Source organism: Hoplias malabaricus, chromosome 6 (assembly GCF_029633855.1).
Source record: "Hoplias malabaricus isolate fHopMal1 chromosome 6, fHopMal1.hap1, whole genome shotgun sequence".
NCBI classification, from domain to species: Eukaryota; Metazoa; Chordata; class Actinopteri; order Characiformes; family Erythrinidae; genus Hoplias; species Hoplias malabaricus.
The window spans coordinates 26501870-26518369 of record NC_089805.1 but is presented as its reverse complement, the minus strand read 5'-3'; the positions used below and the strand labels follow the sequence as shown (position 1 = coordinate 26518369).

The 16500-nt window shown below is 39.5% G+C and overlaps 1 protein-coding gene across 1 annotated transcript; it reads right to left on the bottom strand.

Moving 5' to 3' along the window:
• Positions 1 to 31: 31 nt before the first annotated feature.
• On the bottom strand, positions 32 to 5562 carry kdm8 (lysine (K)-specific demethylase 8). The gene is made up of 7 exons (XM_066674555.1): positions 4792 to 5562; positions 2552 to 2724; positions 2322 to 2454; positions 2181 to 2228; positions 1763 to 1912; positions 1564 to 1656; positions 32 to 437 (listed from the first exon to the last, which is right to left on the bottom strand). The coding sequence occupies exons 1-7, from the start codon at positions 5248 to 5250 to the stop codon at positions 273 to 275; spliced, it is 1221 nt and encodes a 406-aa protein (XP_066530652.1). The 5' UTR covers positions 5251 to 5562; the 3' UTR covers positions 32 to 272.
• Between the last annotated feature and the right edge of the window lie 10938 nt (positions 5563 to 16500).

Here is a 16500-nt window from a genome sequence, read left to right as displayed (position 1 = left end):
ACATTTTGCCAAGTGGTATTTGATTGTTACTTTTTTGAATAAGGCAATGAATATATGGCTGCCATTTATGCTCACAGGACAAGTATTGATCCTTTGAAATAAATAACAGCAAAGTAAAAAATAAAAAATGTTATAAAATATAAATAGGTAATAACCCTTTCCCAAAGTTTTGTAACAATGGAAAATACACCAAGACATCACAAGAGAAACATATCACTTACAGTATTTATTAATCAGAGAAAATTCTTACCTATAATATTTAAACAGTTTTGTCAAGACCACCAGAAACTAACAGAAAAGCTCAGGTCTAGAGAGCGCACATAATGCCAATGCTGTTTGGGAATGAATAGAACATCCCCAGGTTGTAGCACACACTCTTGGTAAGAAGCTTTGATGAAGTCTGGGAACTTCACAGTGTCTGGATTCTCCACATCAACCTAAGGAAAAATTAGACCAGTCATCACCATCATGTTTAGTACTGACAGCTGAATTTACATGTTTAACAATGAGGTTTGCTTTTGATGTAAGTTATCAGTTACATTTTGACAATATATTATCATAGTCAACATAAGCTATGTGTCTTTTTTGAGCACATCTTATTTATTTATTTATTTTTCACTGTGACCCTGAAATGGACAAGTGGAAAAGATGATGAAGATGATATATATATATATATATATATATATATATATATATATATTTGAATCATGTCTTAAAATTCAAAATTCTTGCTGTTTTAAGATGGAGTTCTTTTAATTACAGATTTTACAATTAAAAGTGACATTCATGATTTTAACCAAAATTACAGACAAGTCAAACCTCAGTCATGAAGATGTGTAGCTTCAGAACATTAACAAACCACAATCATAGCCATCCCCTTTAATACGGAAACTAATCATTATCATGTCACCATTTTTTGATAAATGTAGCAAGTATTTAGTGTTAAATGTTTACTTCTCTGCCTGGTTCTCTCTGCACAAACCGAGGTAGAGACATGAAAGAAATCAAATAATTGGTATACATGCTAAAATATGACTACACAAAGGCTTTAATATAATGTAAGACATTTGAGTATTTTGTTTACTTGATAAACTGAATAAATGCCAAAATCAGATAATGATTATAACATTGGTTATAAGGGAGGTAGATGCACTTCAATTAGGGAAAATTCATTTTGACTTGAGGTTGTGTTTAAAATGTGCCAGATTGCTCGATTGGCAGTCTGCTTGGCTGCTGCATTGTCTAACAAATAAATCCAGGAAGGTAAATTCAGTGCTCTGAGGATATTACCATATTCCTCAAACCTACCTGCCTTTTTGAAGTTAACAAAATTAGCCTTTTCCTGTATGCCTTTCATGAGAACTGACATAAGCCTTAATAAACATCTATAAAGCTTATTGCAAAAATTGATAGCTTTCACAGTGCTTTTGAGGATAAAACAGCTTTTATGCAATTTTTATGCATTAAACTAATGCTTGTTGCAATAAACCTTTATGCAGATGTTAATTCTGGGTTTATACCAGCTGTTATGAAAACTAGTGAAGACAGTGACCTGTTATTTACCTGACTGGTGTTGTGCAGGAGCTGTGACTGGTGGGGATACAGGTTTTCTGTTTGCTTGAGACTGTAGAGACGGATATATTTCCTCCCAACTACCTATTTTTTCAGTGAGGACAAAGATCAGCAAGTACCTCTGGAATATGTCTACACTAAAGTAAATCAAAACATGTACTGGAATTTTGCCTTTGTCACTTCAGTTTACCTGAGCCAGAAAGTTTTGCTGTGGATCCTGATGCAGAGGAGAGACAGTCCCACTAGGCCCGAACCAAGCATTAATCGTAATGTCATCTTCATCTCCCTTTCCAAGACAACAGTAGTCAGGAATACGAATGTCTTCTTTCAGCTCTGGCACCTAGAAGAAGGAGTATCATCAGTGTTGCTTTTTATAACCCAAGTAGGTGCTGTATGTCAGAATATAGACTGCTTTCTGTAAACAAATCTGTGCTCAGAGCGTTACATTAGAAGTGTCATTGCTGCAGAAGAACAGTTCTGAAATAATGCCCCCAACAATGACTTTAAACCAACTTTTTGATGTGCTTTATGCCATTTCTAGAAATGACATCTTTTTAAAAGTTTATTTTTTACTACATGACCATGAGATCATTAAAAGTGAATCTTACCTGATCAAACAACTGGTGCTGAGCTAGGTATCCCATTCCAGCAGTTTCCTGTAAATTATAAATATAAATTATGTTTAACAACAAGCCTTGTTTATATAATAAGTATAACTACTAGTATACATGAATTTTTTTTCATCTTACATTGTCCATAATATAGCAGTCTATGAACTCATTCACTGTAAGCAGCTTCTGTGACCACTCTTCATCGGTATACTTAGAGCCCAGCTCCACAGGAACGGTCCTACAGCCTGCAACCGCTCGCAGGTAGTCTATGCTTGCAGAGGGGGCAGAAGAAAGGACATTTTTCACCATTTCAGGACAGAATGTCTAAGTTATGAAATACAGCACACTGATGTGATTAGAATTAATACCTCCATGTATGTTCTCTGAAGGCAGGCCAGTGGTCAATTATTCCTTCTAGTATAACCGGCTTTTGGGGCTCCAAAAACTCTGACCGGAAGCTTTCCAGAGCTGGACATTTAACCCTCGGAACTGACAATGCAACATCGATTTTGGGCTCTGGCATACTGTCCTTTTTGAATTTCTGTTGACAAAGAAGTCAGAGGTGAGCTTATAGATGACAGTAACAAAACATCCCAGTTCCAATTAAACACGTGTATCTCTAAAATAGTAACATTATAGGAGAAGGAATAAAACCTTATCTTTCAGTGGACGTATAGTGTTTGAGCATTTCTATTGGCCCATTCATCATGAAATGTTCACAAAACATGAACAACAGCTGCAGTGTTCAAATGATGTAGTAAATTTAAAATGGAGAATTAACACCACTCTATGGAGTATTTTACTCATGCAGCCTGTGCTAGGCACTGGGCAAAGTGACAGCTGCCTCATATGCAGCTGCTCTACAGCAGCATAGTTTTTTTAAATAGAGATTATACAAGCTGTGTGAATGCACTATTCATCTCCTGTGTCCACAATGGGTGCACAGGGACATATCAAATTATGAGTTTTTACAAACTTTTGGACATACAGTACAGTTAAAAATAAAAGAGTTGTAACAAGTCTAATAAGAGTCGTAAAAAGCCACCGTCATGAGTGAAAAACACACAGGTTTCACATCAGCTCCTCAGAGTGTGACAGGCCTGCACACCATGACTGCAGGAAGGTGATCGATCATTCAAGATCGGCGAAAGAAAATCAATAACCTTCAACATGTGAATGATACAACAATCACTGAAGAAAACCTAAAAGACCCAGTTACACTTCTCACTAAAATTAGAGAACACTGTGAAAAGAGGGAACTTCAGCTCAATATGAAGTAGACAAAAGTTGTTGTGACAGGAAAGAACACTATTGTTTTACCACTGATAGAGAAAGTATTGAAGTAGTGGACATAGGGCTGGACGGTATGGCCAAAAATTTACATCACAATATATTTCTTTCTATGTTTCTGTCTATATGATACAATTCTGATACTGATATGAACAATAAAAAAAGGAAATTGCCAGGAAAAATATGAAACATGACACCGCTGTTAAACCTAAACCTCTTGGCTTTGTCAATATTATTATTTTTAACTTATAATTGAGTGCAATTAACTGACAGCAGTGCCCAGTAATGAACGTCAGACAGTGACTGATGCTGTAAATAATGAATATTAAGATATTGAAATAGTCTTTCAAAAAACATGTTACTGAAACATCTTTTGCATACTCTGATCCATCATTTACAATAAAGGAGCCAGCAGTCAGGAAATATGACAGACTGGCACTCAGCGGAGCAGGGATGAAGGAACTTGAAAGGAATTCCACATGTAATGATGTGTCTCTCCAAAGATCAGATTTGTCCAGACTATGGTCTCTCTGTGGCCGTTGATAGAAGTGACAGCTGAAGAAAAAAATCTGGGACAGGGAGAATATCTATGTCTTTGAACCTTGGTGTCAGTGAAGACTTCTGAGTCTCTTGGACTGTTAAGAAGACAAATAAATGGATCCTGGAACAAACCGAGCCTCACCATTCACTAAAAGCCCAGATAACCAAAATGAACTCTTATTTTGGGCTAATTATGAGAAGAATCAGTTTATTGGAAAAAAATAATAATGCTTGGAAGACTTGGGTGAAAGAGGAACAGGATGATCAGCAACAATAAAAGTAAAAGTAATGAGCCATTTAGAAGCCTGAAGACAACAGGAGAAAGATTATCCATACTGTCACCAGGAGTCTGAATTGATTGATGGAACTGAATTCAAAAATCAAAAATGTATTTATATAATTGATATTGTTGCAAAGCAGCTTTATATAATTGTCCTCAGAACAGATAATGTGTTGTCTTAGCAAAGCTGGTAAAATTATAACATATTTATGTGGCTGGCACACGAGTCTAAGCTTTCCACACACAATGACAATTGTAATCTAGAGGAGTATAAGGCTCTCTGGCACTGGCCTGCAGAATAGTGGAACCTTGATCTTTGGAACCTCCAGTACTGCTGAGAAGAGCTCTCCTCTTCTGGAGTGAATTTTGTGATCCTGAACTTACCATTCACTCCCCATCAGTAACTTGGCTGACCTATTACATTCCAAAATCAATACAGAATGACCACCTTCAGATCAATGCATCATTACTGCTTATTTTATACCCCTAATCATTCACCTTTGGACAGGGTTGTTCAGGGTCTTCCATTGTGCTGGGAAGGTGTACCTTCAGTTTATTTTTCAGAAGACTCACTAGCCTCTGGAGGATATTGTCCAGGATAGAGGCACCCATCAGTAAAGCCAGGTCACATGTCTTTATGGCTTCTTGGGTCCTGTCTGGAGATGGACCTCCATGGCACATACCGATAACTTTGAAGAGACAGCCGTAAGAATAAACCCGCCTCCAGTCTTTATCCACATCCCGCCATGTGCCTGTGTTGAGTTTCTCCCAGGAACAGTCCATAATGATCTTACCATATTCAATGAAAACGCAGGGCTCGGGCTGAGTGTATAACTGATCTCTGGTCAGCTCCAAGATATGCAGCACACTCTGGTCCACAGTTTCACTGAAGACAAGAGGAAACTCGGATACCGAGGCGGGCATAATCGCCTTAACCTCTTCCCAGACACCACACATGACTGGAGAAGAAGCGCTCTGGGGTTAACCCAATATTAAAGACGTGCTGTTTACGTTATAGTGGACGTCTTAAGAGGGAACGTACAAGGCTGTTATCGAGTTACCGTTATCTGAGGGCAGTGTTTAAACATGCAGACCCGCTCATATTCACTCTCTGCTGGTCAAACACCTTATTCCTAAAACCCTGTGTTCGCTAAGATACAATATTAATCTTTATTTATCCTTCAACTTATGTGGTAATTTAGTCTATTTCCCGAAAACTTAGTGCCAAACTACAGCAGAACAACCTGCTAACCCCTGCACACGAAGTGTCCGTATGGAAACACTGTCTGAAACAACGTTCCGCAAATACATTTCTCCCATATCTCAAAAAGCTCACTAACTCTGAGTGCAGTGACGTGCGTTTCAAAATAAACGTCCTGTAGAAAGGAAGCTTCAGATGTAGTTTTCTTTAAAAATGCTAGTGTTAAGAAAACGCACAGGACTTGTCCTGATGTGATTCAAATTTCTAGTTATATCCAAAAAATAAATAATTAAAAGCTGAAATTACATTCGGATCAGTAAAGTCTATATTTTGTCTTAAATAGAATACGGGACATTCAAGTACAATTCAATTATTACCCAGTAAACAATGAACGTCCCTGGACTTTCAAAAAAGGTCTAAAAGTAGTCTGTCCGTCAAGGACATATTTTAAACGTCAATGGACGTCCAAAATCTTAATAAGTTAGTTATCAAGTGGTGACCAATCGATAACGTCAGTGGACGTCCAAAATGCGTTTTATACAAGTAATTTATTTCGGGACCTATTATTAACGTCAATTGACGTCCAAAATACGTCTAATAGTCCTCTTTTCAATGTCTGTGTTTGGACGTCTTTTCAACTTTCATTTTCAACCTTAAGAGAACGTTGATTAGACGGCAGTCATTACGTTATTTCAACGTTGAATCAACGGCTAAATGTTTACTGGGTATCTACTCCTGACACATTAATGAGTAAACTGAGTAAATGTAAGCTGTGGTAAATGTTGTAAATGTAAACTATGTGGTTAGGCAGGGTTGATTGTAGTTCCTTCTAAGAAGGTTTTGAAATTGGCATGTAAATAAAAGTACTCAAATGTAAAAGTGCCAGGGCTTTCAAAATCAATGCATATCTACTGCTAATATAAACATTTTCATGATGGCTTTCAAGACAAGTAAGCTGGTCAACAATAACATGTGAAGAAAACTATCAAAACATGAAAGTATATTGTGGTAGATACAGGGATAATATGGTTAGGTAGGTAAAGATGTGGTACTATTTATAAGAAGGCACTGTCATGTAAGTAATCAGATGTAAAAGTGTTTTTTTTTTTATGTGATTGAGGCACTGTTGGTCTGTACTTAAAGAAACAGTGAAAAGCTATTATATTAAAGCCTATTATTATATCAACCCAACCTATAATACTAACACTTTAAAATACAATTTAATAAGATCACATTCCCACTGAATGTAAACCCATTAAAAATTCCATCGAGCTTTTAGGGTAATCTGTTATAAATGTACTTTGAGGTATGTTCCTCAGCCTGTTAATAGTTAATCAAACGTGTTACCAAACTATGTTAAAAGTCTGTAATATTTCACACAACAGAAATTTCCTGAATATTTTGTGGAAATCAAAAAGTTTGTTCCTCCTTTTTTCTGTCTACTGTCTGCTAAAATGTGGAAGTCAATACCATGGCCACACATCTAGGAGTGTGCAGATGATTAGTTAATATAGCTTGTAAATTGTGTAGTGCACCTATAGGTGTAACTGGTAAATGTGTATGGCTACTGAAGTTCTTTGAAACACCCATTGTGGACACCCATTCAATTGCACACACACACACACACAAAATAAAAATGAAAGCTCTGGAGAAACTGCTTGTGAGTTTGAGGTCATCACACTCAAAGCCAAGTGTGAGCTAGAGGGGTATACGTCCTTCTGTCATTGTGTGGTCAGAATCAGAAATACTTTATTGATCCCAGGGGGAAATTGCAGTTATTAGTGGTGCAGATAAATGCATACTCTGGAGTGATAGAGCTCCATTCCACAACAATGCAATGAGTTGGAGTTGTGTTTGCAATCAAAACTTATAATCCAAAATCAGTACCTGACCTCACTAATGTTCTTGTGGCTTAATGACATGAAATCCTCACACCAACAGCATGTATGTAAAGCCTTCACAGACGAGTAAATTCTAGTCTTGCTGCAAAGGGGTGTGGGAAGCAAACACTTATTAATAAAATTCCTGGTTTAGAAGAAATCTTTTGTGCTTGACTATGTAGTGTATAAAAAGGGTGTTCCTCATTAACTGGCTTAGTTTACAATATAATAATGGACCATGATTTGGCCTGGAGCAGTGAACGACAGTGTGAAGCAGAAGCAGAACTGCGAAGGTCATCATGCTTGTTTTGGTCTTTCATTTACACTTCATTAGGAAAACTGCAGCGTGGAAGCTCGCCAGCTGTTGAAGAATGAGGTGTGGAGTGGTGAGACGATCTGTGGAGAGGTGTGTTTGAGGGCAGCAGGACTGGCTTTGACATGAACATCAAGAAAAGGTGTTTTTCGCATCATGCATACAATTACTCTCTGAGCTGATAGATCTTTGTGACAACATTCTGCAGGCTTCAGTGCTTAGATTTTACACATTGGAAACAGAAGACAGCACCATCAAGCATGCTAATGTCGCAGCAAATGACATTGTACTGGCATGTTAGCAAGTATGTCACCTGGTTACGGGAATTGTGGTGGAGATATTAAGATCCTCACGCCCTGGCAAGACAGGCAGAGAGAGAGAGACGATTCAATTCAATTCTGCACAGAAACGTGGGCCTGTTTCTGACAAATGAAGCACTTCAAATGCAAACGTAAGGGAGCTGTAAGTTCTGACTGGAAAGCACTTCCCTGCTCTCATTGACTTTGCCTGTTTGCGAGACAGAAAGCCTTCGCTTCAGGGCGAGTGTTGCTCAGCATGACTTCTCTCCCAGCGTTTTTCACGTCTGACAAAACGGATGAAAGCTTCACTCATGGGACATGGTGGCAGAGGCGCCACATGAAATGCTGCCTATTTTATCCCCCCTCTCTCTATATTATTCTTTGTATTGTGGTTATTTGACATAGTTCTTGGGGAAAAAATAGAACAATGCTTATTTGGAGGTATTGAAAGCATGTGTTTCTTCTCACTAAATGTTTTGTTTGTGTATGGCTAGAGATCCTATGCCTTTCTTATGAATAATGCAGTATGCCCCTTGGGATGGCTTTTGTGGCCTTTTTCCATTTTTTTTTATGCTCAGCAAATGAATACACATCATCAAAAACCACAGTGTTTTTTTTATTCAGATAATAAGAACGGCATCTCTCGCTGATTCAGAACAGTAATGCTGATGCACAACTATGTATTTGCAAAATCGGCTAATAATATTGAATAAAAAAGTGAGTGGGTGCCCTGAGGATACTGCTGTATTAATAATGAACCCAACACTCTCAATTGTACAGTGGAAGCTGCATGCACTGACTGCTTTGTTTACTTGTACTATTATTTGTGGTTATCTTTACAAGACACCACAGTTGCACAACTCTAATTTGTAGCCAGCTTTGATGTATTATTTTTCCAGGGGAAACAGGCATTAAAAAGCCAAGTAAAAATTATTTTTACTGTCAGGATAAAAGAAGAATACATATGTTTAACTAAACAGAAAAAAACAGTGTTTTTACAGTACAGTATTTTTAGGCAACCTGAGTTCCTGGAGAAGACCCACACCGAGAGTGATTTGAGTTAAGGATGGAACCCAGGACCCCAAGACCCTGGAGCTGTGTTGCAGCAACAATACCTATATACTCCTTTTCCCAGTTAAGACCTCTGTGTTTTAAACTTATTTGCCTTTTATTTTTTTCCCTTTCTTGTGCAAGTGAATTATGTTATTTCTAATTCAATTCTAACTTAATTCTCTACTGAGAAACAATTCCTGAAAAATTATTAACTTTTTACTAAGAACAGTTTTGACTGCATTGATATAATTGAATAATATTTTTTGCACTGTGCTGAAGTGAACTAAGTTTTGTTGTTCTACTTTTGTCACAAATCGAGATGCCTAAACATGAACTAATATTTTCTGTTTTTTGGGAACAGCTTCCAGGTGTACTCTGGGATCATTTGAATTTCATGGACTGTTGTATATTCATACAGAGTCTATTTTCTTTGAGCCCTGTGGGTGATTTCCATGTTTCTACAATAGCCATGTGATTACCAGAAGGAACAACAAGGAATAATATCATATCATAACATTTCCAGTTTGTTATGCATATTTTGAACGCAATAAGCACCTCTCTAACAGATCGATTCAGGATGGTAATGCCAACATCAAATGTATTTGAACTTTAAGTTGCAGACAGAGGAGGATTATATTTTGTGAACTGCACAAACACTTTGTGACATAAAGCCATAAAATGTTGAAACAGGAAGGTGCTTGAAAAGGCTGTGTGAGAGGGAAGTGTGCTGTATCATTGTGGTCAGAACTTCTGTGAGAGTTGAGAGTGGATTTGTTGGCTGTGAGAGCTCTCGTTCTCAGACAAACGTGCCCTGGGTTGAAATGTTTGTCTTGTGTGCTTGTTTAGCTTCAGTTTGGTGGATGGTTTGGCCCTCTTTGCAGAAGAGACGAATGAATGTTTTATTCAAATGCAGCACACGCTGTGTGAATCCGTGAGAAGGAGGAGGAGGACGGGCGATGAAGGTCAGAGGCCCAGTGTTGCCGCCCTTCCCTTGGCTGTCAGAGCTGACATCACCTGCTGGCTGACTGCTGAAACACTCCTCAGCATGAACGGCTGACCTTTTTCAGGCTCAGCATGGAAGGTCCAGGTCCTTGTAGGTCAAGGTGCTAGCATGTGTCACTCACGTTCTGTCAAACTTGTGGGAAAAAAAATACAATTAATCTAAACTACAAGCAAACAAAATAATTCTTGTTAACTATGCAGTAACTATACAGTATATAGTAACTATAGTTAACAGTAACTATAATTATATCAAAGTTATTTTTGGAATGTTCGTAGCATTTGGCTAAAATAATATAAAAAAAAGCCCACAGCTTTTTGTGTGCATGTCTCAACAGTGACAAAGTATTTTTCTACAAAGGGGATTTGTATTTTTACATTTTTTTTTTTGAAGACGAAGCAGAAGTCTTTCCCCATAGACACCACAGCTGTTTCACAGTATTCATTCTTGTGTGCTTATGTCATGTTCCTGCTTGACGTCAACTTCCACTCATACAAAAAATAAGACCAGTTAAGAACAGTTTCTCTATCGTTCCCAAATGATAAGGGTGGACTGGTTTGTCATTTGCCAACAAGAACAGCTGGAAAGTATCAACCTTCACAGAAACATCACAAATTTAAAACAGTGTTTGTGAACCCTGGCCCTGGAGGCACCCAGGGTATGTTCAAGCAGTAAAACCACTAAAATGTGCAGGATGCTTCTAGGACCAAGGTTAGGAAACACTGCTTTAGTCCATTCTCTGACTTCTTGCTTAAAATCTGGACTTTGTATAAAAGACTGGTCCATGCACGTCATCATATTTGCATGCACGTCATACTTTGTGAACTTAAAAAAATAGCACCCTCATTGTTTATATTTTTCACAATGAACAATTTCATTGTGCAATTTCCTGTGCAACGACAGTAAAAGCTCTTACTTTCTTTCTTGTTTAAATTTATTTTCCATAAGTTAAACATTCTGTGAGGAGTTGGTGTGTTCTCCCCGTGTCCGCGTGGGTTTCCTCCGGGTGCTCTGGTTTCCTCCCACTGTCCAAAAACACACGTTGGTAGGTGGATTGATGACTCCAAAGTGTCCGTAGGTGTGAGTGTGTGAGTGAATGTGTGTGTGTGTGTGTGTCTGTGTTGCCCTGTGAAGGACTGGCGCCCCCTCCAGGGTGTATTCCCCGCCTTGCGCCCAATGATTCCAGGTAGGCTCTGGACCCACCGCGACCCTGAATTGGATAAGCGGTTACAGATAATGAATGAATGAATGAGGTTAAAAAATAAATGAACAAAAATAAATGAACTTAACAAATAAATCAAATTTCTTTGTGAGACATAGTTCTGAGGTCACTCAAAATTGCAGTTCTGCAGTGCATATCAATAATAATTTCCCCTCTTAACATCAGCTTTTCTTTACATTCAGATCCACAAATGTCAGCCACAAGAAAACCTGCTTCCATCAAAATGTACGAGTAGCTCAGGTTCTTCTTGGGTCTGAGTGTGTTTCATCTAGGTCTTCTAGGCTCCGGTTTCCTCCCACAGTCCAAAAACAGTTTGGTAGATCAATTTGCTCTGTGCCCATAGGTCCAAGTGTGTGAGTGATTGCATGATTGTGTGTGTGATGCTCTGTAATGCACTGGCCCCCTGATCAGGGTGGGTTCCTGCTTTGCACCCAATGGTTCCAGGTAGAATCTGAACCCACTGCATTCTGAACAGGATAAAGCAGTTAAAGTGACTTTATACAAAAAACAGAGATGGAAAAATATTTATAATAACATTTAGAATATAATAAAATAGCATAGTAATATTTTCTTGAGTAAGTAAAAAAACAGAGATGCTGTCTTCACAAAGAAACATTGTAATTCTAGTGTCATTTTAAGGATAAATTTAAATATATATACGTGCAAATATAGAACCTATTCCACTCAGTTATGTTATGTATCCAACCAAATAATTTGTCCACAACAAATGGGTTTGATTGGTTCAAAACACTTTGAACTGCCCCTGTGTATCAAAAGTGCTATGTAGTGTTTTGAAACAATCAAACCCATTTGTTTTGGTCAGACTGCAAGAAACAGTGTATACGTGATATGAAACCCTAACATATAATAATTCCACATGGACTTCCAAACAGCAAAACCCAGGATTGTCCAGGAATATCCTGGAGGGGGGCTTATAAAATCATACCTTATCTAGACTGGTAGTCTTATTTAGTGCAATATCCAGCTAAAAAAAGTGTTGAATGCTGTAAAGAAATACATAGTTAGCATGTGGCCTTGAGGTTAGTGAAGTGAGCTTGAGGCTGGAGGGTTGCCGGTTCAATTCCCAGGACCGGAAAGGTTTCATCCGCCCAAATTCATGAAGTGCCCTTAAGCAAGGCATCTAACCCCCAAACTGCTCCCCGGGCACTGAGTTGGTTGGCAGCCCCTTGCTCCGGTTGTGTGTGTGTGTGTGTTCACTGCCCCTAGTGTTTAGAATTGCTCATTAGTGTGTGTTTGTGTGTTCAGATGGGTCAAATGCAGAGCAGTAATTTCCCCAAGGGGATCAATAAAAGTGTTTCTTCTGTTATTGTTTCTCTTATTAGTGTTTCTGTTATATATATAGCTTTAATGGCTGATAGTCAGGATGACATTGAGTGAGTGCTTTTGGGCCAGAAAGCCAATAAATTGCTGTAATTTGTAAAATCTCTAAACTATTAGCAGTGGCAAGCCCTGTAGATATTGTATTTATTTATTTATTTATTAGCATGAATCACATCTCCCCATGGATTTCTTTTTGCACTGAGCTGCTCAATAAGCTTAGTCTCTGTATTGCACCCAGTGTGAGTTTTGTAACACGACTTTTGGCAAAGCTTAAGACTTTAAAGCGACTCACTGTTTTTCTCCCATTTCCCCAGATTGTAATGACTAGGGCCTCTTAAAAGAGGGCAGTATCAGTAAATCTCTCGCTGCTGCTTACTCTCTCCCCGGCGAAAATCCAGAGGTTTCACTGGCGGGCTGTGAAATGAACTGTATCCTGAGCTTGTTGTCGCAGTGGGAGATGATCTTTTGCAGCAGAAATCACTTAAGGTTAATCCTGGTCCAAATGCTGAGACTTCCTTGCGTGGTGTAGAGGCGGCAGCATTAGCAGCATTAACACAAACTTCCAGGCCTTGTGCCAGGGCATCAGGGCACTGCCAGAGCATGACCGTAAACAGCACCCTCCCGGGGGTCTGCAGGACCAGCAGGGGGGCAGGAAACCGATCACTTCCATTATGCTCTAGGTGATCTGGAAAAAAAAAGATTGAGGCAGGAAAAAAAGAGAAAAGCAGCAAACAGCCTCGCAGTTGTGTAGCCGCAGATCAGAATCCAATTAAACACTGTTTAGTTCTACACAAGCTGCCAGTCATAGCCTGTTGACTCATGAAATTAATGCATTGTCGTGGCACAAAAGAAACCAGTGCACCAGAATGCACAGCACTTCCTCAGGCACCATTCCAGAGAAATTGACATAGCTTACATACCTGCCAGATGTTAACGTCAGGAGTTTGCACAGTCAGTGAGAAAACACAAGGCCAGGGCATCGCTAATCTGCTGCTCGCGTGCCAGGATTGACAACCCCCTACAACCCACTGCACCTCACCCTCTCTTATTTTCCCATAATATTCTCCAGTCTCCTCCAAAAGAGGGTCAATGTAAAGCACACTTAGACCTGGGTGATGGCCTTTTAATACAGCCTAATTGAGCAGGCCACAAACTAGGCTATCGGATGGAACCCAGCCCACTGTGTTGGGATTCATCCCTGTGGTCTAGCTCTCTCTCCCCAGCTGCAGCCTGTCAGGGTAAATAATGACCACTGCAATGTCCCTGCGCATTCACCAGGAAATTTATGTATGCGTAAGGAACTATTAAAGGTTAAGGGTTGCTAAGTTCTATAGCTGTCATTAATGGACACCAGCCAGGGCTCTGAGGATGTGACAAATGAGAACCTTAAAGTTCAACGCTGTGTGAAGTCAGAAAATGTTGGAGAGTAACAGTAAATCCACAAATAAAAGCAGGCAAACAGCTGGTCTAGTTCCATATTACTTACACTGTTCAAATGTTTTGATGTTAGTGCAGGTACTTCAGAGTGCTGCTGCGGGCACAGGAATTCATTCATTCATTGTCTGTAACTGCTCTTTCAGCTCAGGGTCACGGAGGATCCAGAGCCTACCAGGAAATACTGGGCGCAAGACAGGAACACACCCTGGAGGGGGCGCCAGTCCTTCACAGGGCAACACGCATATGTTCACTCACACCTACGGACACTTTTGAGTTGCCAATCCATCTACCAATGTGTGTGTTTTGGATTGTGGGAGGAAACCAGTGCACCCGGAGGAAACCATGCCGGCACTGGGAGAACACACCATACCCCTCACAGACAGTCACCCGGAGCCGGTCTTGAGCCTGCTGTACCACTTCCCAGAGGAATTCAGTTGCATACCATTAGCATGTTTAAAAATGATAATAAATCAATAACATTAGAATGTGATGCTCAGTGTCAGTTGTGTATGAGCCTAAATTGACCAATGCCATTGGCTAGAGGGGTATAATATCTACTTGCATTGGATTGTTGAACAGTGGAACTCAAATCTCATGAGGGATGGAGCAGTATTCAGTTTCTTTGTGATGAGTTAGAGTGGTGACTCCCATGTCAATTCCTGACTTCACTAATGTTCTACACAAGCTATGTTTTAAAAGGCACAGTTAAGCTTTAAGATCACAGTTGTGATCATACTTGTAAGGTATATTTACATTGTTTGTAAATTTAGTTACTAATTTCTTTTATTGTGTTAGTGGTTCAAAAGAATCCTATGCTTCTTTATTATTTAGGGAGCTATCCTTTGGAAAGGCCCTACTTTATGCTCATCACAGTTGTCACAGAGCTAGTCACAGTGCTCGACGACAAGCCCCCTGGGGTGAGAGTGACCATCGCTCCATGCCACTGTGAAATGCCGTGTGAAGCATCTTCAGTCCTCTGGCTGAGCAGGTGTCCACAGCCTCTGGACTGATGTGAATGAAGATCCTGTGCAACACACCGGAGTGCAGACAGTACTGTCTCAGCCACTTTGGATCAAATTAATTCGACCAGGTGTGCCCCCACGCTGCTTGGGCTCAGGTGACACCTGCTACAGTCCTTTAATTAGAGGCAAAACAGCTGTTTCTGGCGAGACCTACGGGACGAACCCTCCTCTGCCTGTGCTCCCACTGGATCTGGCACTTTGAATCATGACGCATCAAATAGTATTGAAGACATTCCACTCTCGTCTGTGTTATTACAGCTGCAGAAGACACTGGCAGCTGAGCAGGTCTAACAGGAAGAAGAAAAAAGGGAGTGTGGAAAGTCCTGCCTCTTTAATACACTTGCAATAATAAAGCTACAGCAAAAGTACTATCTATATTATTTATTTATTATTTACATAATTATACTTTTTTATGAGTTTCTTGAGAGTTTTACTTGGGTCACAATCACTTTAAAATGATTAACAAGAGGTTTAATACACACACACTTGCTTTTAAGAGTTAAATGTCACTGAAGATGTACCACTGAGTGGCGTCAAACACAGTTAAATTTTAGTCCCATTGTTCATGACAGTGTAGAAATCTGGCAGAGTAATGAAAAACAGACTTTTCTATTATCTGACTTGAGTTGGAATGAATGAGTATGCGATGGCAAGGCGCCACAGATGAAAATGATAGTAGGATTATGCTCATGGTTCAAAACAGTAACCAGGAGTTGGGGATAAGCGCATAGAAGAAAAATGGGTGTAGACATGGCAGACGACGGAGACTGACTAGACCAAGCATGGATATTAGAGGCAGACAAGAGAGCTTCTCTTTTACTTGATGGAACAGTCGGGGGTGTCCCGTGGGGCTGGCAGTGGAAGGAACAGTTTAAAGTTAGCTTTGATGTTACTGGTGAGTGGCAGAAGGCTTCCTGTCCACTGTCAAAGGTTACTGGCAGGTCAGCTCACATTTAAAAAGCACCTACACTTTAGTCCTGTGATCATGGTCAGATCTTGAGGGCTAATGTTTGGCTGCACTCTCTTTTAAGTCATCATCATGCTACACCATCAGTTCTTACTACATTTCAGACATACATTATACTTGCATATGAATATCTCTGGTTATGATGGATGTTCTTGCTTTGGCAGCCATTTGATAACAGGATTTAGCATCACCATCAACCACCAGATCACAGCATTATGCAGAATATCACTGCAATTTCCTTTGGGAGGAGAGGTTTTAATTAATAAACGCCTGTCCATCTTATCTTCTGTCTTCTGACTATAGCAGATAGTTTCACTTGCACACATCACCGTCTGTGAGGAGTGAGGTGTGTTCACACCTATGGTGATGGAATGTGTTCCTGCATTGTTCCCAGTGAAAAACCCTTTGACACTGAACAGGATGAAGTGGTTACAATGTATGAATTAATGTCTTTTGAAGCAGTCTATAAATA

Excerpts from the sequence above, each read along its gene's own strand:
- kdm8 (XM_066674555.1), bottom strand. The coding sequence starts at position 5,250 with ATGTGTGGTGTCTGGGAAGAGGTTAAGGCGATTATGCCCGCCTCGGTA. Across the intron at positions 1,913-2,180 it reads AGCACCAGTTGTTTGATCAG|GTGCCAGAGCTGAAAGAAGA; the intron begins GTAAGATTCACT and ends TCCTTCTTCTAG. Across the intron at positions 438-1,563 it reads TCCTGCACAACACCAGTCAG|GTTGATGTGGAGAATCCAGA; the intron begins GTAAATAACAGG and ends ATTTTTCCTTAG.